This window comes from Myotis myotis, unplaced genomic scaffold, assembly GCF_014108235.1.
Source record: "Myotis myotis isolate mMyoMyo1 unplaced genomic scaffold, mMyoMyo1.p scaffold_m19_p_3, whole genome shotgun sequence".
NCBI classification, from domain to species: Eukaryota; Metazoa; Chordata; class Mammalia; order Chiroptera; family Vespertilionidae; genus Myotis; species Myotis myotis.
In genome coordinates this window covers 362,204-388,048 of record NW_023416335.1, presented here as the reverse complement: position 1 = coordinate 388,048, position 25,845 = coordinate 362,204, and the positions used below count along the sequence as shown (strand labels likewise).

The 25,845-nt window shown below is 60.0% G+C and overlaps 2 protein-coding genes across 15 annotated transcripts in view; one reads left to right on the top strand and one right to left on the bottom strand.

Annotated features, from left to right (window-relative positions):
* Window positions 1-4,197, top strand: part of FBXO25 (F-box protein 25) — a 30,649-nt gene extending 26,452 nt beyond the window's left edge. For 4 of the 14 annotated variants that reach the window (XM_036297907.1, XM_036297906.1, XM_036297904.1 and 1 more), the window contains 2 exons: window positions 664-807; window positions 1,437-1,691. In XM_036297907.1, the coding sequence (XP_036153800.1) occupies window positions 664-807; window positions 1,437-1,643 (351 nt within the window). In that variant the 3' untranslated portion in view covers window positions 1,644-1,691. The other 10 variants (XM_036297912.1, XM_036297910.1, XM_036297917.1 and 7 more) reach the window with 7 other exon arrangements.
* Window positions 4,198-5,829: 1,632 nt separating this feature from the next.
* Window positions 5,830-22,307, bottom strand: LOC118650090 (testis development related protein). Its single transcript, XM_036297918.1, has 3 exons — window positions 21,993-22,307; window positions 8,370-8,467; window positions 5,830-7,637 (listed from the first exon to the last, which is right to left on the bottom strand). Exons 1-3 carry the CDS (start codon window positions 22,095-22,097, stop codon window positions 7,295-7,297), a joined length of 546 nt encoding a protein of 181 aa, XP_036153811.1. The 5' UTR covers window positions 22,098-22,307; the 3' UTR covers window positions 5,830-7,294.
* Window positions 22,308-25,845: the final 3,538 nt, after the last annotated feature.

Sequence of the window (25,845 nt, the reverse complement as noted above, 5' to 3'; positions counted from 1 at the left end):
CTTGACCAGAATTGAACCTGGGACCCTTCAGTCCGCAGGCCAACGCTCTATCCACTGAACCACACCAGCTCAGACCTAAAGGGCCCCTGTAGCGGCTCTGTCGTCCGCACAGAGTTTCATGTCAGGTGTCAGAATTGGCACCACAGGTGCATCTTGTCTGCATGCTGTGCCAACCAGATGGAAAGCCCAGGTGCCGCCTGGCAGCGACTCCCACCCCCGGCGGGTGTGACGGTGTCTCCTTCCGACTCAGGGCAGGTGCTGGGCCTCTTGGCCGTTTGTACATCTTCGCAGAAATGTCTTTTCAGGGCCTTTGCTCATGTCGGGCAGATGATGTGTGTAACTGCCTGCCTCTCTGATTTGACTTGTCAAGTGCAGTTGACGTACAGCGTTATATCAGTGTCAGGTGTGCAGATCGTGGTTGGACTTCCTGGTAGTTGAACCGCTTATGGGCATCAGGCCAGATCTGAATAGTGAGATCTGCGTCACGGCTGTGTGGGGTCCCAGAGTAGGGACACGCGCCTCCTTTGATGAGTCCCTTGGATTTAACCCAGGTAGTTTAAGTCCAGTGATTCCGTGTGGCCCACGCCACCTGCCTCTTTAACAGTTTTGCACCTCGTCACGCTCTGCTCACCACTGCTGACTGAGCCGAGCGTGCGCGTCTAGTTCTGCAGGCACCTGATCCTCTCGGAGAAGGGCCACGTGGAGTGGAAGCTGATGTACTTTGCGCTGCAGAAGTGCTACCCGACGCGGGAGCAGTACGGGGACACGCTGCTCTTCTGCCGGCACTGCAGCACCCTCTTCTGGAAGGTGAGCTGCGGGCGGGCGGCGGGCAGGGACAGCTTGTCACCTGCACGGAGCACACAGGGGAGCAAACAGGAAGCTGTGGCAGAAGCGTGCGGGGCTGTCCGTCCCAGACACCGGGCAGGCAGGTTCGTGAACAGAGTGCCCTGGGGTTCGGATCCGAGCGACGAGGAGCCGACCATTGGCCTCTGCCTGTCCCTGGATGGCAGTCCTCCCTGTGGTGACTTGGGTGGGGCACGTCCCGGGGGGGCAGGCAGCAGGTCTGCCGGCGCCCTCGGGCCTCCCCAGGCAGAGGCTGCTCCTGGCGGGCGGTTTTCCCGAGCCCTCGGCCTAGAAAGGACGACCTCCGCTTACCTGTTCCCCAGACATGGCCTTCGCCCCACACCGCCCCTTCCCCCCACAGAGCTGCTTCGGGGAACCCCCCCACCCCCCCGCCCATGTGCCTCCCGGCTTCTCTTCTCAGAGCTCCACACATAAGTAAACGTGCATTTTCTCATTGTTTGGTCAGAACCTAACAGACTCTGGTTGCTTATCAAGTCTAGCCCTTTAGTGAGGAGTCTGTACCTGGACACTCACTTTCCATCCAGAGCACGTAGGGCCTTTCTGCCGAGACCCCTTCCTGTCTATCCCCCCAGATGTCTCTGATGGGCCCCCTTCCTGTCTGCTCCCCCCAGACGTCTCTGATAGGCCCCCTTCCTGTCTGCTCCACCCCAGACATCTCTGATGGGTCCCCTTCCTGTCTACCCCCCCAGATGTCTCTGATGGGCCCCCTTCCTGTATGCTCCCCCCCAGACGTCTCTGATGGGCCCCCTTCCTGTCTGCTCCCCCCCAGACATCTCTGATGGGCCCCCTTCCTGTCTGCTCCCTCCCAGAAGTCTGATGGGTCCCCTTCCTGTCTGCTCCCCCCCCAGATGTCTCTGATGGGCCCCCTTCCTGTCTGCTACCCCCCAGAAGTCTGATGCGTCCCCTTCCTGTCTGCTCTCCCCCAGACGTCTCTGAGGACAGGTTCTCCACGCTCAGGGCTGACTCCACGTGCCTCCTTCACTAAATTTTATTTTCTTCGCAAGTGAGCTGTTTCACCTGCAGTGCTTTCCACGCTTTGCCCTGAGTTTGTGTTTCCTGTGAGATTCACGGGTAAAAAGTGGTGAAACTAAAGGCTGTGTGAGCCCGGCCCTGGGCATCCTGCGGCCCCTGCCCTGTCCTTGTGGGCCTGGGCTTCCACCTGTGACACCACACGTGTTGGTTCAGTGCACATCCTGCCCCGGCCTGCGCGAGGCCAAGTCCAGCACAGGGAGCGGCGCAGCCGGAGACGCAGGAGCAGGAGAGAGGCCCCCATGGCCCCCACGCCGGGCGCAGACCTGGTGACCAGGCGGAGCGGCAGAGGGCGGATGGTCCCTCCAGTGGCGCCTGCACTTGGTGGCCCAGACGACCCGAAAGGCTGTGAACGACTCCATGGCACAGTGTCCCCTCCCGTGTAATGGCGGCTCTGCTCCCGTCTTGCAGGAACACAGAGGGTGGTGTCTGGCAGCCTGGTCACGGGGCGTGGGGGACTGAGACACGCATCTACAGCTGCGGGTGCCAGGTGTTGGCTGGAGTCTCGGGTGCTGCCTTAGCGATCCGGCTGTCGCCCGTTTCCTGCCGGTTTCTTTCAGTTGTTGTCACACAGCTCACCAGCCGCCCTTCTAATCTCTCCCTTTTCCTCCCGCTCCTCCGACCTGTCCTCCATCTCCAGGACTGCCGCCTCGCTTTGCTGTTCCAGGTACTCACACCTCCCACCCTGCTCGGGACTAACCCTGCGCCTGCCCCGCCGAGGGCACCCGCACCCATCGCAGCCCCGCCTGCCGGGTGCACGGCCTGGCTTAGGTCAGCCCCAGGGAAGGGTTTGCATGAGATGCCCGAGGCCTGCACTTGAGCGCCAGGCTCAGCCTTAGGGGACGCTCCAGGCGCGTCCAGTAGCATTTCCTTCAGGTAAAGGCACCCTCAGCACCTGGTGGTCACGGCCCAGCGAATGCGCCGGCTGTAACGTTCAGGCCACTCGTTCTCTCAAGTTCCTCAGTCCTTTCACACAAAACCCACTTTTCCTGTTAAGTACAATCCCGGAGTGTGGGCATGGTCAGGGGGCGTGGGCCTGGTGGGGGGGCATGGGCGTGGTCCAGGGGAGGGTGGGCATGGTCAGGGGGCATGGGCAAGGTTATGGGGAGCATGGGCGTGGTCCAGGGGGCGGGGGCGTGACCCAGGGGAGCGTGGGCGTGGTCATGGGGAACATGGGCATGGTCCAGGGAGTGTGGGCGTGGCATGGACGTGGTCAGGGGGCGTGGGCATGGTCATCGGGAGTGTGGGCGTGGTCAGGGGCGTGGGCGTGGCCCAGGGGAGCTTGGGCATGGTCATGGGGAGCGTGGGCGTAGTTGCTAGCATGGCTGGAGGAGGGCGGCAGAAACCTGGGGTCTTCTTCTCTGAGCAGGGCCAGCTCGGACCAGCTCGGGGTTCGCTGTCCGTCCAGCACGGGAGCGGGAGGTTTCTGCGCTGAGACCACGCGTGTGCCGGTGTCATGCTCTCATGGCTTAGAGACGGGTTTGGGATGCTTAGGCAGCTGGTAACCGACCTGTGTCACCCTCGCCTCCTCCCGCAGGACTCGGGACACCCCTGCACGGCCACGGACCCCGACAGCTGCTTCACGCCCGTGTCCCCACAGCACTTCATCGACCTCTTCAAGTTCTGAGGCCCTTCCCCACGGCGTGTCAGCCCCCGAGCCCAGCATCCGCTGGCCGCTTCCTGCTCCGGCCGAGCTGCTGGCCGCTTCCTGCTCCAGCGGGGACGCCGCGCTGTGTGTGTTCACCTTTGAAGGGTCAGGGAACCCAGTGAAGTCATTTCCGCCTCCTTCTCTAAGAACTTATTTTCTTCTGAGCATTGGAAAATTCGCAACTTTGCCTCCTAACAAATACGGTTCCGAAGGGCCCTGGGTTTTGAGCGCCACACGCTGTGCTGAGCTGACACCAATCAGTGACACGCTGGGTGGTCACTTGCCTCCAGGTTTTGCGTAAGGGCGGGGGGACCAGCATTCGTGTAAATACCTTGTGCAGAATATTTATTTTTCTTAAGATGTATTTTAACCATACTGGTTGTGACCAAATGACCTAGGGGAATATTTGTGTGTCCGTCCTGGTGTTTGGCGATTGAGTTGTGAATTGTGCAAAGTGTCTGTGACCAGCAGAGGTGTGAGTGGCGTGGCCGCCCTCCAGCCACAGCCCCGGCCGCGCACCGTGCTGCCCTCGGACAGACGCCGGCGTCTAGTGTCCCCGGAGCCCTGGAGGGAGGGAGACATGACGAGCAGCAGCGGGGCAGCCTGATGTCTCTGTGTGGAACTGCTTTACAGACAATAAACCATGTTTACTGACACTCCTCAGCTCGCCCTGACTGAGAACGGTAGTGAGTGGTTTCATGCTTACTTAAGCCTTTGAAACCTTTAAAAGATGGTTTTATTTTAAAAATAACGCAAGTCCATTTTAGAAAACGTGTATAGGTGTATAGCATACAATCACCTGTAACCTGGCTGCCCAGCGGCCAGGGTGAACATTGCCGCGTGTTCATCTGTGAGTCATGAGGGTCGGGGGCCGGCAGCATCGTCTCTATCTCCCTCCTTCAAACATACACTGAGAGACAGTGCATGTCAGGGCAGTGCCCTGCCCTCACCCTGGCAGTCCACATCTCCGTGGAACAGTGACTCCGATTGGACCGCCTCGGGTTGCTGCACTCTGGCCCCGCCCTGGCCCCCTGGCCCCCCTGGTCCCCTGGTCCCCCGGCTCTCAGGCTTCCGCTGCTGAGCTTTGAAGGCTCAGGGATCAGGGTTCCTGGCCCCTGTGGCCACCGCCACCGCCACAGCCAGGGAAGCCCTTTGAAGCCCTGGTCTCTAAAGAAACAAATCATCCTCAAAACCTCAAGGCCAGTGGCCTCTCCTGTCACTCCCTGCCTGGTTGGTCAGCTTTCTTGAAAACATTACATTATCTAAGCTGCATTGTTAAAACTGACTTCAGAGAGGGGCGGCGGGAGAGAGAAGCATCAGTGAAGCGGATCATTGGTCACTGCCTCCTGCGCGCGCGCGTGCACACACACACACACACACACACACACACACACCCGGGGTCGAGCCTGCAGCATGTGCCCTGGCGGGAATCAGCTATGACCTCCCGGTTCATAGGTCCACGCTCAACCCCTGAGCCACGCCTGGTGGGCTGAAATAGTATTTATTTTAAATGTATTTTTATTATGGAGAGAGGAAGAGAGAAACGGAAACATCAATGATGAGTCGTTGACCACTGCCTCCTGCAAGCCGACATGGTACTTTTCATTGAAATAGCTGTCCCAGCCGCTCAGAGCTGCAGGCAGAGGGCGGAGGGCAAAGCCAGACGCTGGCTCCTCCTGGGGAATCAGCTCCTGCCTGGGAGCCGCGGGGGTCCCCACAGGGCCCCCCCCCCCCCCCCCCGCTTCAAGGACCAGGATGCGACTCCAGGGGCAGCTCGGCCAGCGACCTGGGCAGCTGGCAGGGGTGGGAAGTCAGTGCCCAAAGGAGGCTGCTCAGGGAGGCGTCTCTGGTTGGCGCCTCCTGCAGCTTTCCTAGCTCCCACTCCTTTCACAGGGGCACACTAGGTTCCTAGCGATGCCACTGTTGTCATGGAAACGGCTCCACAACTCTCCAATCCCCGCAGGGTCCACCCCCCTCCCCCAGCTCCAGGACACCGACTGGGATGTGCTTGTTTCTCAGCCGGAGCTGGGAGGCAGCTCCGTCTCCAACTCACGGAACAACTGATTCAAAACCCCGCAGCCCCACACAGACCCGCCTCGCAGACAGCAGCCAGGCGGCTCACACCGGGAGCTCAGGTCCACGTCGGTCATGGATTATGAAACATCTGCACGTAGTTTGCATTTAAAACAGGGTTTACGTGTGGAGAGGCGGCCGTTGGCTCCAGGCCTGAGGTGAGTGAGCAGTGACCTTCACGTGGCACCAATGACAGGCCAACGACCAAGGACAATATAAATGATACTTTTATTTCTTAAAACCTCAGCACTAAGGATGGATTTGACCTTCTCTGCAGCCATCGCTTTCGTATGAAAAATACTAAAGCATCAGTAGAAGGAGCAGACGCCTCGCTCCTCGCACAGTTGTCTGTACACAGAACTCAAACGATCCCCCAACCAAAACCGAATCCATCTCAGCATTTGCACAAAAAGTTGCTTTGGTAGATTACTTTTCTCCTGAAGCACAGCAATAAATATCTATAGTAAGACCCACAGAGCCCTTTTCACCGGATCCCATACAGCAGAAGAACATCGCATTTGCATGAATGTTTGCAGATGAGCGTGCGGTTTACAGTCCCACCTCGCCCCGAGCCTGGCCCACAGCCCCAGCACCACGTACAGCACATCCGTGTCCAGGCTCCGCCAAGTAAACTTCTTGTTCTACTGAAAAACACAGATGGGTGAACGGACAGAGGCTTGGCAGACGACAGACAGACAGACGTCTGACCCTCCAGGCGTGGGGTGTGCGGCGGGTCCCGGGAGCGACCCAGCCCCCTTCCGGGGAGCAGCACCGTGAGCCCTGAGCAACCGGGATGTTCCTCCCGAGAGAATCCAGTGCAGCCAGACGTTCGAGACAAAAAGCGATGCCTGGTCCTTCACACCAGCCCCGGCCGGATTCTGGGCTGCCCGTAGGGAGAGCTGGCCGGGGCCCTGGCCCGCAGTTGCAGGGCCAAGGACAAAATGGACGAAACGCTGCCCACGGCCGGACGCAGCCCTTAGGGTCCCACCGCAGGCGCAGCATCTCGCCTTGAAAACAAAACGCTGGGCGTTCTAGAAAGGAGGCACTTCCAGTGTTTTCTACAGTGAGCAAGTTAACAGTTTCCAAGCAAAATTACGGTATCAAGTGACTGAAATCGACCCACACTTTAGGGCATCCTGCAATCTGTAACCAGAACAGCACGACAGGTTTGTAGAAGAAAATACAGATTGATGTTTAAAAGCCCAGCAGTCAAAATAAAACCTCAACACACCAGCACCGACTGCACCCACCGTGGACGGGGGCCTCTGCCGGCGGCAGGCAGCGTTCGCTTCTCTAGAATTTGATTTGCTGACAGATTTTTAATTTGAGAAGTTTGATTTTCCAGGATAAACACGACCTGACGCGGCCTTGGCCAGACTCACGGCACCCCGGCTGGCGCGTGTCCATCCCGGCGGCTGCGTTCGGGGTCACCGTCAGCTCCCCGGTTCCATGCAGGAGTCACCGCTGAGGACGGCGGGGCAGCACCGGAGGCTGCATCGCCAGGGGCAGGAGCATGCAGGCACCCGGCGGTCACAGTGTTTGGAAACGCCTCACCAGGGTGTGAGACCTGGAGAGACTAACAATTCTATTGAGAACACCTGAGACGGCAAACCAAGGCTGAGCGGAAGGAGCCGGAGCGGCAGCGTCAGGCAGATTCTGGGCGACACGCTGGCCGAGCCGTCACTCGAGCTCCTCCCAGCTCTCGGTCAGGTGGCCGCGGCTCTGGCGCCGGATGCTCACCAGCCTCCCGGCCGAGCGCAGGCTCCAGCGCGAGCTGCCCCCCGGGCCGGCCAGGCTGGTGTACTTGCCGGAGCCCTTGGCCCCCTCCTCCCAGCCCGGCCGGGGCGCCTGGTCGCTCAGGGGGCCCGACTCGGCCGCCACGTCTTCGAGAGCAAGCTTGGGGGGCTCCCAGCCCTCGATCTCATCTGGCTTCTTGGACTGTGTGTTCGGCTTTAAGACCAGATTGTCCCAAAACCCAGACTTCTTCTCCGTCTTCAGCTCTTCCTTCCACCGTAAGCTGGTTCTGTGGGAGACAAAGGAGTTGGGTTGGGGTGCTGCAGGGGCCTCAGATTCTGTCCATTTTGTAAATAAAGGTTCCTTTTCTAAAACCATCGAAGGTGTGTGGGACGCTAACGCCAATCGATGTGTAAAACTTGAAACAACAAAGTCAACAAGGGAGACTTCGTCCCCACGTGCTGCTGCTGACACTCGTGAGGCCGCCTCTCAGACCCACACGTGGACGTGCACAGAAGACACGACTGGTGCTCACGTGCCTGCCAGTCGGCAGGAGGGACCCAGGGCCCAGGGCCCAATACGGGGAGGATTCCTTTTATCCCCCGGGGTCCCCAGGGCCCCAGCCAGCACACGGGGCCCCGGGAGACGAGGCCAAGGGGACCGACACGCAGGACCCGCCTCCCGGGGAAGCAGGTGGTCACGGCGACACCCGCCCGTGAAGTGAAGCGAGGCAGCTCTGGGTCGTGGCTCTGGTGCCAGGGGAGGTGGGCCCTGGTCTGCAGCTTCCACGTTCCTCCGCCTGCGGCTCCGCTGCCCCAGGCCTTCCTGCAGCCCCGGCCGCTCCTCCCCAGACATCGGGGCCCTGCGCACCTTCCTCATAGGGGCGGGCCTGAGGCGTCACCTGACGGGCCTGCTCTCCCCACGTGACAGGGAGGGACGGGTGGTGGGGCCGCTAGGAGGGGGGACCCACGGGGGCCTGGCCTGGCCTGTGGCCCGCGTCCCCCCTCCCGCAGGGACTTACCCCCTGGACTTGGGAGATTTGCATCTTCCCAGCAGGTGCTCCTCGTCATCGTCATTAAACAGCGAAGTCACTTCCTTCCAACCTCGGAAACCTGCTCCCTGCACCAACAAAGGTCAGGGGAGGTCAGGCCTGGCAGCAAGTCCACAGGCCGGGTTTTGTAACAAGCTGTGGAGCCGGGCCCCATCCCCTGGGGTCTCGGCTCCTCCTCCCTCAGCGGCAGATGACCTTTGCCGTCCTGCTGTGAGGACAGTCACTGCCCATCCTCGCCCTGCCCCCCCCCCAGGTGGGCGGCCAAGCTGTGACCCCAGGACGGTTCCCTGGAGGTCAGAGGCCCTGCCAACCCACGGGAGGCTGCAGAGGGAAGGCCTGGTGTTCATCCTGGGACGCCTCGTTTCTGCCGTCGGGGTGAGTCCTGTGCCAACCCCAGCCTCTCGGACCCAGGGCAGGCGCTGTCAGAGCAGGGCCGGGAAAGGGAGAGACTCCGCGAGTCCGCCAGGTGCCTCCTGCAGCCACCCTGTGGGTGGTTCTCTCTCTATCGGGATGGGAAGGGAGGGGAGCAGATGGCAGCTCCCGTGGGGCAGACCTCGCTTTCCAGAACTCTGAGATGTTCCTGTTGCAACATGAAAGGAAAGGGAACGAGGGCTGTGTGTCAGGCTCCTGAGGTCACCCCAGGACACCCAGGGCCAGGGAGCAAGAGCTCAACGTCCCCAAAAGCTAACCCGGAGGCCACCCCTGGGGCCAGGCTCGCGACAGTGGGTCCCGGATGGACGAGGACCTGGCAGATGGTGTGTGACCACCCGACAGCCCCGTCCTGTCCCTGCAGAGCCAGGCAGGAGTGTGTGCCAGTCCCATGCCCCGCGCCCCGCGAGGGCCCACCCGCCCTCGGTCTGAGCAGCCCCGGGGGCCACGCCGACCGCCACCAGCAGCCGAAGCCGTGTTTACACACTCGAGCCTGTGACAAAGCCCCGCCTGTGTCCCGGCTGCCGGAGCCCCGGCTCCAGACAACGATCCAAACACAGACTACCCGGGCGAGAGCAGCCACGGGACCTGAGGGCGACACACGGAAACAGGACACCGAGGACCTGAGAAGCAGGAACGGCCGCAGAGGACGAGGGACCGGGGCGCCCGCTCCGGGCGGTCCCTGTGCCCTCACCCCTCCCGCCCAGATCCCACGTAACATCAGCGCGTAACACGAGCTGCTTTCGCGTGTGCAGCTCCAAGCATTTAGGGTCACAGGCCAGGGGTGAAGTTAAAGCTTTAGGTCAGGCCAACCGGTGTTACTGGGGAAACTTGTTCCACCGAAGACGCCTGTGGCACTCGCGTGGGGCCTGGTCTCCGTGGGGGGTGAGAGGTGTAGCCCCGTGTGTGCCGGGCCCACGAGAACTACGTGGCCCCGTCCGCAGTCACTGCAGGGTCCCACGCTTCCTTGCGTGGCTGACAGACAGGTGAGCGTGTGGAACCCGCCACGTGAAGCCGGGGGCCACGTCTGCCTCCGGTTGCTAAGGAAGTAGCCGCCGGATGGATGCCCACGTCCTCGCTGGGCGGACCGGCGGGAGTCCGCGCCAGGAGACGGCCCGTCTCTGCCTGAAGCAGCCCTGCCCCCCGCTGCTGTGCATCCAGGTCCCCAGGGCACAGACCCTGCCTCCCTGTCACCCATCCCGCCGGGCTCCCCGCCCCCACGCGATCTCCCCTCCTGCCCTCCTGACCCAAACGCACGAGGAGTGAGAACGGCTCTTCCCCGGACCATTTCAGCTCTTGCTCCGAGCATGTCGCCAGCTTGGCTCACATATATCCCCGAACCCTCCGCAGCGGAGCCACGTGCTACGCCCCTGGGGCTCCAGAGGGGAGGGGACCGAGACCCTCAACAAAGGCACCGCCTGTGCCCTCAGGGGACATGGTGAGGACTGTCCCCTCGGCCCAGAGCCCTGGGGATGGGGTTCTCGCAGGCAGAGGAGGAGTGGTGAGCCACGGCCGGCGAGGCTTCCGGGCGGGCGAGGTCCCCGCCCCGCCCAGCTCTCCTCCTGCCCACGCTGAAGGGCAGAGCGCACCAGGCTGACTGTCCGCTGCGTCTAGAGAACAGGCTCCACCCCGTGCAGGAGGCGGGCCACCCGTGGAACCTGATCCCAGGCTCTCGTCAGGTGAGAGCTGCCCAGCAGCCTGGCCTTTGCCAGCCCAGCGGGGAGTGGAGGCCCCGGGCCCAGAGCCCCAAGGAGGACCTTCCAGCAGGAAGGGGCACCTGGGCAGGAGGGCGCCCGCCGCACGAGCCCGTTCGTCCATCGGTCTGTCTGCTCAGGGGCCACAGCCACACACCAGGCACACGCCTGCAGAGGCCACGGCCACACACCAGGCACACGCCTGCAGAGGCCACGGGCACACGCCAGGCACACGCCAGGCACACGCCTGCAGAGGCCACGGGCACACGCCAGGCACACGCCTGTAGAGGCCACGGCCACACACCAGGCACACGCCTGCAGAGGCCATGGGCACACGCCAGGCACACGCCTGCAGGGGCCACGGGCACACGCCAGGCACACGCCTGCAGGGGCCATGGGCACACGCCAGGCACACACCTGCAGAGGCCACGGCCACACACCAGGCACACGCCTGCAGAGGCCACGGCCACACACCAGGCACACGCCTGCAGGGGCCACGGGCACACGCCAGGCACACACCTGCAGGGGCCACGGGCACACGCCAGGCACACGCCTGCAGAGGCCACGGGCAGCCTCCTTCCTCCTGCGGGCGGCGCCGGCTTGATGACCTCCAACACAGGGACCAGCAAGGGTCACTGTCCAGAGACTAAAGCCGGAGCCGGGAGGGAGGGCTCCGCAGGCCGCTCCCGGGCGGGGCAGGGTCCTGTCTGTCCGGCTGCTCCTGGTGGGGGACCGGCCGCTAAAGCGACGCTGTGCACCCCACGTGCGCTGTGCATTCCATGGACCGCTCCCCGACGGCACCGCGCTGGGTACCGGCTAACCACGCGCTGGTTCTGACCCACCGCCAGTTGCTCGCTGGTTACTGGTTCTCTGGTCACCTGCTCCACAAGGTCCCCATCCTCTCTTAACCCAGAACCACCGACAGTCACCCCCAGCCGCTCCTGCTGATGGGGAGAGCCGGGTCAGGGAAGCCACGGCCCCAGGATAACTTCCCAGCAGAATCTCGGGGGGTGGGGGCAGGGGGCGGAGGGCGCTGCTTCTTTCAATCACAAACACTGTGGCTCTTTATGAAGCTGGCAAAGCAACAGCCAAACGTAACGATGAAAATCCGATCTCCTCAACACGAAACAACAGAAAAGGCCAAGCAGACAAATGAGCAGAACGTGAGGAAACAGGAGAATCGGACGTGGAACGTGTCCCTGTGTTTGGGAGAAACGCCGGCGGGCGGCTCAGCTTCCCGGCTCGGGTGCCCCTGCATTTTTAATGTGTCAGCAGATGACGGGCTCGGCAGCCTGGCCTGGTCCCCGAGGGCGGGCGGGCGGCAGCCGCCTCAGAGGCACAAAGGGCTCTTTGCTGACGCCGGCCCCCGGCTGTTTGAACCGGTTCCAGGCAGCAAAACCGTGCTGCCCGGCCTGGGGAGCGAGGCCTGGGCAGTGCCCGCTGCCTGCCCTCCGCTGCCAGGTGCCCTCGGGCTGTGAGCCTGTGGAGGCCTCAGGGAGCGGCTGGCCCTGCACGCCCTCGGCTCCCGGGGCCCCTCCGCCTGCTGCAGCCGCTGAGTCCTTTTTCTCTCCGGTTTTCTTTCCCCTATTTTTTAAAAAATATATATTTTTATTGATTTTAGAGAGAGAGAAACATCGGTGATGAGAGAGAATCATGGGTCGGCTGCCTCCTGCACACCCCCCACCGGGGATCAAGCCCACAACCTGGGCCTGTGCCCTGACCAGAATCAAACCCGGGACCCTTCAGTCCGCAGGCCGATGCTCTAACCACTGAGCGAACCGGCCGGGGCTCTCTCTCCCGTGGAGCCCTGGAGGCAGCAGTGAAGTGTTTATTGAGTCCTGAGCCTGAGCAAGGCGGGGGGGGAGTCCCGGCGGATGGCCCACCCCGTCCCCCGACCTCGCGGGCACAGGGCCGGGTTCCCACCCACACCCTGTCGGGGCAGGAGGTCAAGTCAGCCTCACAGGACGTCACTCCCAGGAGTCTCCCCAGTGGCCTGAGTTACCCTTTCTCCATCCGGGCCCTTATCTCAGGACGGGCCATCTCGGGAGCCTCGCGCCCTCTGACCTTGAACGCAGCAAGAGCCGACCTCAGGGGCGACAGCAGGGAGCTGCTCTCGCTCGGCCACGTCTCACGGCTGAACTCATTCCCATTCGGAGCCTTCACGCGGCATCTTCCATCGTTGCCCACCTGAAGAACCTCCGCCTTCGGCCCTTTAACATGTCCGTCCGAACACTGGCCAGCAAGCCGTATTCTGACAGCGGTAGCTGCTCACTCAGAGCAGGGCCTGGGCAGCGAGGAAAGGGAGTCCTCACCGCCCACAGTAAACTCTCCAGTGTGCTCTTTCACTGACGTGAAAACCAGGCTCTTTAATGATGACTTACCATTTAATTGATGTGCCGATATAAACGATAACCTTCACATAACCTTGCACGCCTGACAGAAACACACACACCCACACGTGGGGACCTGCACTGACCCGACATAAAACCACAGCCCTGGCCGGTCGCGCGGGGGTTAGAGCGCTGGCCTGGGCACCGCAGGGTCAAGGGTTCGAGTCCCGGTCAATGGTGTGTATCTGAGCGGCAGGTTCAACCCCCGCCCTGGTCGGGCACGTGCGGGAGGCCACCACTTGATGTCTGTCTGTCTGTCTCCCCTCCTTCCTCCTTGTCCTCTTCCCTCTCCCCCTTCCACTCTCTCTCAGAATCAATGGAAAAATATCCCCGGATGAGGATTCACAAAACAAGCAAACAAACAAAAAACAACCCACAAACACCACCACTTGGGGATGGGTCTCCAGCATGCAGCCGGCCAGCGCCCTGGGCACAAGCGCTCCTGTGCTGGACGCGCTCGCAGCGTGAAAGCACTAACCAGTGAGCACGCCAACCGCCCTGCACAGGCCCGCACGTGCCTGTGCGCACGGGTGGCTCCCACAACGGGTTCCTCTGCCGGCCCTCCCAGAAAACTCCTGGGAAGCTCGGAGAAACCTTGCTCTTCACGTCTGCAAAGCTGCCGGGGTGCGTCTGTGTCCCCCCCAAACCCACCTGCCTAGACCCCCAAGGTGACGGCAGGAGGAGGCCGGGCCTGTGCAGGTGAGGCGGTCATGAGGTGGTGCCCTCCTGAGGTGATCCGCGCCTTCCAAAGGCAGCGGGCCCAGCCCGTGTCCCAGGCGGGGCCCTGGGAGGAGCCTGCAGCGGGAGAGGCCCCCCACAGCTGGGGTGGGGGGGGGGCTCTGTGGTTCAGGCACCCAGTCTGGGCACTTCCCAGCAGCCAGATGGACAAAGATGCTTAAAATGTTGGTTTCTAAGAACCTGAAAAATCCCAATTAAGCCTTAGTCGGTTTGACTCAGTGGATAGAGCGTCGGCCTGCGACTGAAGGGTCCCAGGTTCGATTCCGGTCAAGGGCACACGTTTGTGTAGCCTACTCCATCCCCAGTTGGGGGCGTGCAGGAGGCAGCCGATCAATGATTCTCTCACCATGAATGTTTCTATCTCTCTCTCCCTCTCCCTTCCTCTCTGACACCAATAAAAATATATTTAAAAAAATAAACAACCTTTAAAAAAAATCCCAATTAAGAGACACAATCCATGACTTTGTCAACTAGACTCCAAAGCACAGGAACTTCTTTTGCTGGAAATATTTCAGACGGAGACACCTGTTGCCAGAAGCCACGGAAGACTCCACCCGCTCCCGTGTCCTGGGATGGTCCCTCCGTGCACACAGCCCTTTCTTATCCACTCGTCCCTGGAGGACAGCAGAGCGGCTCCTAGAAGCCCGGGTGCGAAGGAGGCGGAAGGCAGGCTCGCGCGCCCACGCATCACTTCCTAATCCAGGGGCAGCTCCCCCCACCGGGCAGCTCCCCCAACACCTCCTTGCTCCAACACTCACGCGGCAGTGAAAGCAAACTGGGCGCCGCTGTATTGGAATCTGAGCCGAAACAGTCCGTGCTTTTCTCAGGCACAGATGGGTGGCCCTGGATGTTTGTAAGACAAAATGTCAATATTTGAAAAATAAAGAAAAATGACGTTGCAAATTCGTGACCTGTGGCGTAAGAGAAAGTGTCCCGAAAATCTTAAACTCAGAGCAGCGTGGGTTCCCACTGCTAGTGGCCCCATGACAGCGCGAAGGCCCTCTAACTCCTGAAGCCCCCGTGGGAAACGGGGCGAGTCTCCCCGGGGGCGGCTGCGCTGTGGGAGCCACGGGACACGGAGTTAACAAGTCCTGACTCGCTGCTCTCACGGGCAACACGGGGCAGGGACCTGTGAGCCCTGGTCATACGTGTTCATCAGTCAATCCTAACCTGTGTCACACGTGTTTATGCACAGGCACCGTATTGCTGCTGACGGCACAGCCCCCACACTGACAGCCGGGGCTCAGCCCGCCCAGCGCGCTTTCTCCACCTGACACGCCCGGCCTCCACGGGGGGGGGGGGGGGGGGGGGACCAGGCGCGGGCACTAAGCCCGGGATCATTCGAAACAGCAGCATCAGCACCAAAAAGCACTCAACTCGAATCACGTAGAGCCAAGACTGCAAACAAGACGTGGCCAGTGTGACAGCTGACACCGTGGGCCAGGCACACGCAACCTCAGCCAGACATGGCCTCACAGCTGTGAAGACAGGAAGGCTCCCCAGTCCTGGACTGGGGTGAATTCCCAAGCGCAGAGCCCACGGAGAACCACGGAGCCCACGGAGAAACCACAGAGCCCACGGAGAATCAATCACAGGGCCCATGGAGAACCACGGAGCCCACGGTGGCCGGTGCCTGTCCCGGGTCACCGTGAGGCTCTGCGATGGCCCGCGGCAGCCCTGCGGGTACGGTCCCTGCTGTAAGCGGCCAGCTCTTGGCATCGGGCTCCGGGCGCCTTCGGAGGCCAGGACCAGGCACTGCCTCTGCTTCACTCGACAAGCCGCCTTGTACACAACACCGCCCCCCACACGTGGTAACACTGAACCACGGTTTCTTTCTTTTCTTTTTTTAATTTCAGAGAGAAAGGAAGAGGGAGAGAGAGAAACATCAAAGATGAGGCAGAATCACTGACCGGACTGAAGGGTCACCGGTCTGATTCCCATTCACGAGCACGTACCGGGTTGCAGGTTCCCAGCCCTGGCCGGGGCGTGAGCGGAGGGCGACCAACAGATGTGTCCCTCCCACATGGATGTTCCTCTCTCTCTGTCTCTCTCTCCCCCTCCTCCCTCCCACTCTCTCTGAGTCAATGGGAAACACCCTCGGGTCAGGATGGTAAAGGAAGTGTCTCCAAGTGCTGCCGGGCGTGTGCAAAGCAAGAGGCTGGCGACTTAGTTGGACTCCACTTGTCCCGATGTTCAGAACCACGTCCCGCCCTCACGTCCCTCCCTGGCCGAGCCGCCAGGACCCAAGGACGCTCTCAGGGCCGCCAGTGACGGCGGACGGGCGGCCCGGGAGCTGATCGGACCGTCAGGCGCGTCTGCGTCACCACCGGCAGCTGCGAGCCTCCACGCGCCGCCGCCTGCGCCTGTTCCTGCCTCGAGGTCGTGGTGACGCCACGGCAGGACCCTGCGAGGCCCCAGCGCCACCGACGCCCGTGTTGGCGCCCTTCCCCCAGGGGCCCGGTGGGAGGCACAGCGGAGGCTCGGCAGGTCCCGGGCTCGCAGGGGCAGAGGCGCGGCTCCATCGGGGCCCACACGCCCGCCCTCCACGCCCGCCACGTCCGAGCTCCGGCTGCATTTCCCCCAGAGCGATGCCATGGTTTCTTTTTTTTTTTTTTATCTTCACCTGAGGATATTTTTCCATTGATTTTTTAGAGAGTGGAAGAGAGAGGGAGAGACAGAGAGAAACATCCATGTGAGAGAGACACAGGGGGCGGGGAGGAGCCTGCAACCGAGGTCCATGCCCTTGACCGGAATCGAACCCGGGACCCTCTGGTCTGCAGGCCGACACTCTATCCCCTGGGCCACGCTGGCCAGGGCAATGCCGTGGTTGTGAGTACAGTGGCATCCACCAGAGGGTGACACCGGGCTGGTGGGGGGTCTGGGTCTTCATCAGGACTGTGACCACAGGGAAAGTTACCCGCGGACGACACCCCATCACCATCGGACCTCGGAGTCCGCAGGGAACAGGCCGTCCATGTGTCCCACGCAGCTGGGAGGTGTCGGCACGGCCCCCGCAGGGGCCACGGAGACGGCGACCAGCTACCCAGGGACATGCCACTGGCCGCGGCGGCTGCGCCTCCGGAAACGTGTGCTCAGGGTCAGGCCAGGGCTCAGGCCGCAGGCTGTAACAGACAGGACTGCCCAGCTCACGGTCACCCCCGGGGACGTTCCTCAAGTCTGTGCGTCCAGACGAGGGAGCACCGCACGGCGCACACACACACGCACATACATACGCACACATGCACACACACGGACATACATACGCACACACATACATACGCACACACATGCGTGCGCACACATACATGTACACGCACAAACGCACAAACGCACATGCATACACACACATGCACACACATGCGAAGAAGCTCTTCGCCTGTCGCTAAGGCTGCCCCACGACTCAGAGGGAAGAAGCAGTGGCGAGTGTTTAAATGTTGCTCAAGTCCTCGTTCTACTGCGAAAGCCTGCACCCCGCACCCCACCCCGTACTCCGCACCCCGCACCCCGCACCCCCACCCCGTACTCCGCACCCCGCACCCCGTACTCCGCACCCCGCACCCCACCCCGTACTCCGCACCCCACCCCGCACCCCACCCCGATGCAGGCCTCCGGGGCTTGTTCTCTGAGCTCAGGTGGAGCATCCACGGTCCAGCTGACCCACGCCTGCCTCCCCCCACACCCCCGCGCCGCCCCCCTCGCGAACCTCAGCCGCTCGCGCTCCGCGCCCCGAGGCTGAGCCTGTCACCCACAGGAAGGTCACCCCCGGCCCTTCCGACCCCAGAGCAGACTGAGGCTCACGTGACTGTTCCTGGGCTGCTTTAGGGGCGATGCCTGAGTGTGTCTTGGCCTCTTCAAATGGTCACGTGAGCCTGTGCCCAGAGTTCTCCGAGCCTTGTTTCCGAGGCGTCAGTGTAGCTGCTGGCTAAGTCCCCACGCACCCCCGGGCCCGCCGCCCATCGCCCCGCGGCCACCGCCCGGCATCCCGTCCAGTCCGGGCCCGCCGCCCATCGCCCCGCGGCCACCGCCCGGCATCCCGTCCAGTCCGGGCCCGCCGCCCATCGCCCCGCGGCCACCGCCCGGCATCCCGTCCAGTCCGGGCCCGCCGCCCATCGCCCCGCGGCCACCGCCCGGCATCCCGTCCAGTCCGGGCCCGCCGCCCATCGCCCCGCGGCCACCGCCCGGCATCCCGTCCAGTCCGGGCCCGCCGCCCATCGCCCCGCGGCAACCGCCCGGCATCCCGTCCAGTCCGGGCCCGCCGCCCATCGGCCCGCGGCAACCGCCCGGCATCCCGTCCAGTCCGGGCCCGCCGCCCATCGGCCCCGCGGCAACCGCCCGGCATCCCGTCCAGTCCGGGCCCGCCGCCCATCGGCCCCGCGGCAACCGCCCGGCATCCCATGGTCCCTCCGAGGCCCCGGGAACCTGTGGCAGCGGCAGGCCCGAGAGAGGCCCCAGGAGACGCTGGCACCGACCGCCGGCCCGGAGGGTGCGCCTTCTGCAGCTCGGGCTGAGCTGAGGGAGGGCTCCGGACCCACGCTATGAGGGAACAAGGTTCCCAGGTGTGCGCAGTGGGAGAGCACAGGGTGGTTTTAAACACACTCAGGTGTGCACACGCAGGCACGTCTCACGGTAGCTGTACAAAACCGTAACAATGCTGCCCACGGAAAAGAAGGAAGAAGGTAAGACCTAACATTTAATATCCAGAGCTCTTCTACCATATATGCAGACTTTTAAAAAATAATAAGCATTAGACTCATTGAACCGTGTTAGTCTTTGTTATTAAACAAGTGCAATGAGTGTTTCGCCTTATAAAACCTCACTATTTTACTATAATACAAAATAGATGTGTATTCATAACCAAAAAAAGCTCAACAGCCCTAGCTGGTTTTGCTCAGTGGATAGAGCGTCGACCTGTGGACTGAGGGTCCCGGGTTTGATTCTGGTCAAGGGCACATGCCTGGGGTGCAGTCTTGATCCCCAGTAGGGGGCGTGCAAGTGGCAGCCTATCAATGATTCTCTCTCATCATTGATGTTTCTATCTCTCTCTCCCTTCCTCTCTGGAAAAAAAAGAAAAAAAATATATATATATATACATACACATATATATACAAATTCACTTTTTAAAAAAGTGCAAGGAGAAGCCCAGAGAAATTTATTTTCAGTGTGAAAAATATTTTAGGAACAATGAAGTGTTCCCTAATCCAATTAATGATTCCACATGCCTCACATTTCAAACTTTTTAGAACCTCACATTAAGCTACTTTTTCTTTTTAAAAAAACCCAGCAGATTATAGCTGTGTGACCTGATTTTCAAGGAAGCTGAACACTCAGATCTGAGTGCAAACTAAACACTTTCCAGAATAAGACGAAGTGTGCTCCGCGGCACAGCTGACCGCCTGGGCATGGGGCTGAGAGGCGAGGCGAGATGCGCAAGCACGCACTCGGTACACCCTTCTCACCACTAATTCCTACTTCTTTCAACTTTAACATAAAAATCTGTAGGCAGAAGTTTTATGGTAGACTTGTCACGAATTGTCTAGTTTAATTCTAACAGAAACTGGCCTTGGGATAAAGACCAATCCTCCAGAAGGAATTAAATACAGAGTAAAAAATAAATAAAAATCTGTTTTTCTATAGTAAAGTTTTTCAACACATGAAACCACAGAGACCCTTAATAAAGTAATGTAAAAACCACCCAGTCGAATCTCACTCCTAGTAGACAACAGGAGAAAATCCACGTGGCTTTGGTGGTGGCGATTTCTTAGGCACAAAGACACAATCCATGAAAGATTAATTGACAGCCTGTACGTTATTAAAATTAGAAACTTCTCTGAAAATGACACTGTCAAAGGATGACAAAGACAAGCCACGAGAGGAAATATTTGGGAAAGACACGTCAGATAAAGCACTGTTGTTCAAAACATACAAAGAACTCGTAAAACGCAACAACGAAAGTAAGTAGTTTTATTAAAAATGGGCCAAAGGCCGTAACAGACATGCCACCAAAGACAAGGGGAGCGCATGAAAAGATGCTCCACGTCCCACGGCGTCAGGGACATGCACACGAAAGCCACGAGGAGGCCCTGCACACCTTTGGAGACCACAGTCCAGGCACTGACCACCCCGGGCGGGGAAGGGGAGGACGCGGGTGGCAGGAACCGCTCGCACTGCTGGTGGGGACACGGGGGGCGCAGCCGCGGAGGAAGACAGTGTGGGGGTGCCCCACAAAGCTACACCCACTCTCACCCCCCGGCCCAGCAAGCACGCTCCTCGGTGTGTATGCATCCAAGTTAAAAGCTCATGTCTGTACAAAACCTGCATTCGGATGCGTCTAGCGGCTTCACTCATAACAGGGAAAGCCTGAAAGTGCCCCGACGGGATGGAGGGATAAACCGCGGTCCCCCAGGTGATGGGATATTACTCAGCTAAAAAGAAATGAGCTCTCAAACCCCCACATGACTAAGTGACAGCAGCCAGTCCAAAAGGGCCACCCGCTGCAAGATTCCAAACCCATGACATTTCGGAAAAGGCAAAACCATGGAGACAGTAAATTGATCGGTGGTTACCAGGGACTAGAGAGGGAGCATCAGTGGACAGAGGAGGTTCTCAGGGCAGTGGAACGAGGTGACACTATAATCTCGGACACATTTCATGGTACGTTTGTTGTAATCGGTAGGACACAGTCTGGGGGCCCTGGGATGAGGGACTGCAGTGCCCCGATCGCAGCCAATGGGATGCTGATAGAGGGGGAGCTGTGCATTTGGGGACAGAGCATATATGGGAACTCGGTATTTTCCACTCAATTTTGCTGGGCACCTAAAAAATAATCTCTTAAGCCCAGCCGGTGTGGTTCAGTGGTTGAGCTTGACCTATGAACCAGGAGCTCAGGGTTCAATTCTCAGCCAGGGCACATGCCCAGGTTGTGAGCTTGATCTCCAGTAGGGGGCGTGCAGGAGTCAGCTGATCAATGATTCTCATCACTGATGTTTCTCTCTCCCCTCTCCCTTCCTCTCTAAAATCAATAAAAACATATAAAAATAACAACCTATTAAAACACACACCAAAACACAGTTAACAAAAGAATGTAGACACCAACTTGTAAACTAGAAAATCAGGAAAGAAAACAATGTTACTAATGGCTGACTCCAAGTTGCCCTTCAAGCTCCTATTCTTGCAACAGTTTTCTTATGTAAGAAAATTTTCAGAATGAAACAAGAGGAAAAAAACAGGTTGTGGGATTCATCAGGAGAAATGGAGGCGGGACACAGGATCAATTTAAAATTTTAAAGTTCATCCAAAAAAAGATCCTGCTTATCTCTGATCAGCCATAGTTACTTGGAGTGTGACTCCGTCACCACAAATACATTCTCATCATTCTATTCAGGAGAGCTGCTGTTTAGAGGAACCCTACCATTTTGAGATTTAAAAAAATGAAAACTCGGGTGTGCACCAATACTATCAAGAAAGTAACTTCTGAAAGAAGTTCAGACAGGAACCGTCACTGAAGGCGAAATCAGATGAGTAGATTCATAGAAACTATCCCTGAACCAGTACAAGTCCTGAGAAAGACACTTCCCTAACAGCTTTAGCAGCAGCGTCCCAACATTTAACAAAAATAACCTTTCTGAGCACCTTCCAAAGAGAACGAGCGAGCACTTTAATTTCTGACCCGAAGCCCGTGGCACAGGAATGAACACGCGAATGGGCATCGGAAAAAGACAGTGGGGGGAGGGAGGGGGAGCGCACGCGCCGGACGCAGGATCCACCTGGGATCCTTTTTAATTAACAAATTCTGCGCATTCCAAGCGTGTCTGGAACCTGCAGGGCCGGTGACTCCGTTTCCGTAGAAAGGTCATCTGCCCTCTTCCTCCAGACAATCAAAGGTTTAAGAGAAGGAAACAGTTGTTTATCCAAACCAGGGTTTCGCCCACTTGGCACGAAGCTGGGGTCGTGGAGAGCTTTCTGGTCTCCACCGGCGGGCACCGCTCCCGGGGCCAGGGCTGCCCGCTGCTCCGTCCCGCGTGGGGGGCTTGCTAAGGTCCCGGGCAGCCCCCAGCTCAGCAGGGAGGCCACGGCCACGCGCCAGCGTCGCAGGTGCCCTGTCACCTGTCTCGCCTTCCCGACCCCGCGTGGGGTGCTCAACACAGACGATGGCGGCGACCCGGGACACGCCTGGGGCTCCTAACGGGCCGCGGGGCCCAGGCCGCACCTGCGCACCGCTACCTGCGCGCCCCGATTCCCGCGCCGCCCTCCGGCGCGGCCTCACCTGTGCGCCACCGTCTACGCAGCCCGGGCCCCACCTGCGCGCCCCCCACCGGCGCGCCCCCCGCCCGCGCGCCCCCCACCTGCGCGGCGCTGGCGTCCGCGGCGGGCGGCGGCTCCCCCCGCAGTCCGTCCTCCTCCTCGGGGGGCTCGTCCAGGAGCACCCGGCTGCGGCTCAGCTTCCACATGCTGGTCGGCCCGGCGTCCGCGGGTCTGGGCGCCTCTCGGGCCGGCCCGCAGCGCTGGAAGCTCGGGCGGCGGCTCCAGCGAGGCCCGGACGCGGCGAGGGGGCGGGACGGTCGGGCGGGGCCACATCACCCGCCGCGACCCGGACCCGCCCTGCGCCCCCTCCTCCATCAGGCCCCGACCCACCTCCGTCCCCACCTCCACTCGGGACGGGGTCCCCGCCCACTGCCCCGGCCCCCGCGCTCCAATGACCATCCCGGACCCGCACCCAGCCCGGCGGATCCCGGCTAGGCCGCCCCCGCCCCCACCGGGGACCCCGCCCCCGGCCGGGCCCCGCCCCCCCGGCCACCCAGGACGAGGCCCCGCCCCCACCGCCTCCCCGCCCCCACCCCGGTCGACCCCTCACCCTGGCGTGGGGCGCGGCCAGGTCCACCGGCGCTGGCGCGGGGGGCGGGGCACTCGGGTTCCGGTCTCCATGGCAACGTCCGCGGCCGCGGGGCGCGCAGTGCGCATGCCCACAGCCGGCTCGGCGCGGGGGCTGCCGGGGCCGGAGCAGCGGTGGCTGGGACGTACGGAGACCCCGCCGGCCAGTGACCCCTGTGTCCTTGGAGCGAAGCCCACCCGCGCGCAGGGCCGGGATGCATCCGAGGCGACACTGGGGCCCCAGGTGTCCGGCGGTGCCCGCGCCCCGACAGGCAGCCGTCCCGCCCACCGGCGGCTGGTCTCTGTGGCCCCCGCGCAGCGCCTCCGACCCAACCGAGGGCACTCGTGTCTGGGAGGAGGGACGTGGGGGGTGGGCACCTGCAGGCGCGGGGGAGCCCCGAAAGCCAGCCCGGCAGGTGCGTCCCAGGGACCAGCATCCGCGCGACCTGGGCTCGGCCCTGATGGGGGGGCGGCGGTGGCCTGTGTCCCGACCTAGCGGGGAAACGGAAGGGGCTTTGCAAGTGTCCACGTCAACACCTGGCAGGCCCGACGGACACCGGCCACCTTGGGTCCAGGCAGCCCCGGAGCGCCGCCCCCCGGGGCGGGAGAAGGTGTAACCCGTTTGGAGGGGTTTGTATCCAAACGCAGGTGAGAGCGCCACACGTGGCCCAGTGAACCCGAATCTGAGAGTCTGTAGTTGGTGCTTGTCTAGCTAAGGTTACACTCCTGTCAGTGAACTGGGGGGCCCCAGCCTGCACCCCACCTGGAGCAGTGGGTCCTCTTCCTTCTCACCAAGCCTCTGAGCAGGGGCACCTCACGCCCCTAAAGCACAAAATGACTTCTTTCCTGTCTCGGAAAGAGCTGAACAATAAAATACAAAAGGACATTCACCTCCATTATAATCAGAAAAATGCAAGTTACATGAAATGCCTCTCCCCCCACCTACCAAAGGGGGAAAGGTGTGTCCGGTGTGTCCGGTGTCGGGACCAGAGCCTGCTGGTGCGGCTCCGCCGGGTGGTGTCAGCCTGTGGTGGCTGCTGGTGTGAGTTCTGGTCGGGGCACGTGCACGGGCTGCAGGCTCCATCCCCAGGCGGCGGCTGATGGATGTTTCCTCTCACATCGATATTTTTCTCCTTCTCCCTTCCCCCCCCCCCAAAAAAACCCCAACAACAATAAAAAATCATAAAGAAAAAAAAACGGTTGGAGGCGAATTGGATTCATTTCTGAGTATCTATCAAATTTTAATATGCACATCGTCCCGCCAAAAGCAAACTACCTTCTACAGAGAAACGTTTTAACTGACGACCTTCAGGATTGCTTATATGCTCACACTAGCTCTATGTTTCTGTGTTACTTGAGTCATTTAAAAGTTTATAAAGAGATCCCAGAACTGTAAAAATAAGAAAATCAAATGTACATTTTGGGTTTTGCCCCGAAATGATCAGTAGTAAAACTTTTAAACTGAAAAGAGGCTCTGGGTTGGTCTGGGGGAGGGAGAGGCCTGCGGGAGCCAGCACAGACCAGCACAGACCAGCGGTGATAGGCACTGGCCCCCGCAGGGCGAGGGGGTGGGACCTGGAAGGGCCACAGAGCTGGGAGGGATTAGCCAAACTTTAACTGTCCAGCAGGCACGTGGGAAGCCAGACATCTTACATGCTCAGCCAGTCACAGGGATCCTGCGATACGCAAACCAGGCCCCCAAGTAGCTCTGGACCCCCCAGGCACAAATATGACAAACTCATGAAATCCACAGAACACACCCACGAAAAATACCCTACCGGGCAGGAAGTGAATGGGAGAGCGCCTCCGTCACAGCAGTGCGTAAGAATGTTAACAATGTGCGTAGACACACCGTTTCAAACCAGGTCAAACCAGCTTAGCTTCTGGCCTTCAAGGCGCATGGGCTGGATACAGAGACGGGCAGTGGCTACCGTACACGCTACCCACACACAATGGGTCTCACGAGCTGGTACCTGGGCCCGACGTGAAATAAACGCTCTGCTGCACAGCGCTGAGGCAGCAAAAACCCGAGACAGGTTACAAAACACAGCCAGGATGGAAACACGGCCTCAGGCACAAGGCAAACGGCGCAGGGGCAAGCAAGGCAGACACTTCCACTCCGGCCTCGCCATTCCCGCAGACACACGGGGCTTGTGCCCGGCCCCTGGCTTCCCTTCCATGGGCCACAGACACCGTTCCGTGCTTTTAAATTTTCTGTCGTAAATTAAATTGTAACCTCCTGCAGAGCCAGGCTTACTAGGTCAAAAAGCTAAATTTTAAGCAACATTTTGCATTATTTCTAGTGTGTGTGGAGGGGTGTCTTCAGGCATTCTGGAATTCTGAGAAGCACTTCTCATGATTTCTAGATATTTGACCATTGTTCATTCACTTATGAATTTTGTAAAATGAAGTGATGCTTGTTGAAGTTCGCAGGAGATGCTACAACCCTTACAGAGTTTGTTTCTGGAGGTGGTTGAAGGACCTACTGCTTACTGAACCTTTGTAGGAAGAAGCTACGAATTTTAGCCTGACTTGCCCTTATTATAGGCTAATAGAGCCCCTGAAAATGCACTGGTATAGAAACTCTTTTTTAAAAAAGTTTTTCATTGATTTTAGAGGGAGAGGAAGAAAGAGGGGGAGAGAGAAGAAACATCAATGATGAGAATCATTGACCCACTGCCTCCTGCACGCCCCCTCCTGGGGATTGAACCAGAAACCCGGGCATGTGCCCTGACGGGGCGCCAACCAGTGGCCTCTTGGTGCATGGGACACGCTCAACCACTGAGCCACACTGGCCACGCTAGAAACTCCAACTTTGTAAACAATCAACTGTGCCATTTGTGACGGGAGCTAACCTTAGTGACACTTTACTCTGGCATAGTTCCTCTTAAATGCAGGTATGGTCAGGGGTGCCACCTAGAACTTTCCAGAAACGCAAGCTGTTTGAGGACTGAATGAACAGCCTCAGGAGACAGCGAGTATCAAGTGCCTTGTCCCGGAAGTGGGGGCGTAGAGGCTGATCCTGATCAGGAACACGGGGTGTGGGCCAGGACTCCTGTCTGAGACACAGGCCCCACATACTGTGCGTGAGCCACGTGGGCAGGCGTGCTGGACAGATGCTGGTGGCGACCTCACCGCGTGACCGCCCATTGCAACAGCTGCCACACTCCCCTGCCTTCGTTTGTACCAATGTCAAGGGAACGCTCATTTATAACATGTAGGACTGAGGTAACCCGTGAACTTGAAGATCAGCATGTCCTTAAAGATCAAGGTTCATATCTTTTATATTAAAATTTACACCTAATATCCTCCCAATCACGGTTTTCT

What these genes read in the sequence shown, in the direction of transcription:
- LOC118650090 (XM_036297918.1), bottom strand. Translation starts at nt 22,097, where the DNA reads ATGTGGAAGCTGAGCCGCAGCCGGGTGCTCCTGGACGAGCCCCCCGAG. An exon ending in CGGACGCCAGCGCCGCGCAG is followed by an intron (nt 8,468 to 21,992) that starts GTGGGGGGCGCG and finishes TTGTTGGTGCAG; the next exon opens with GGAGCAGGTTTCCGAGGTTG. An exon ending in AAATCTCCCAAGTCCAGGGG is followed by an intron (nt 7,638 to 8,369) that starts GTAAGTCCCTGC and finishes TGTCTCCCACAG; the next exon opens with AACCAGCTTACGGTGGAAGG.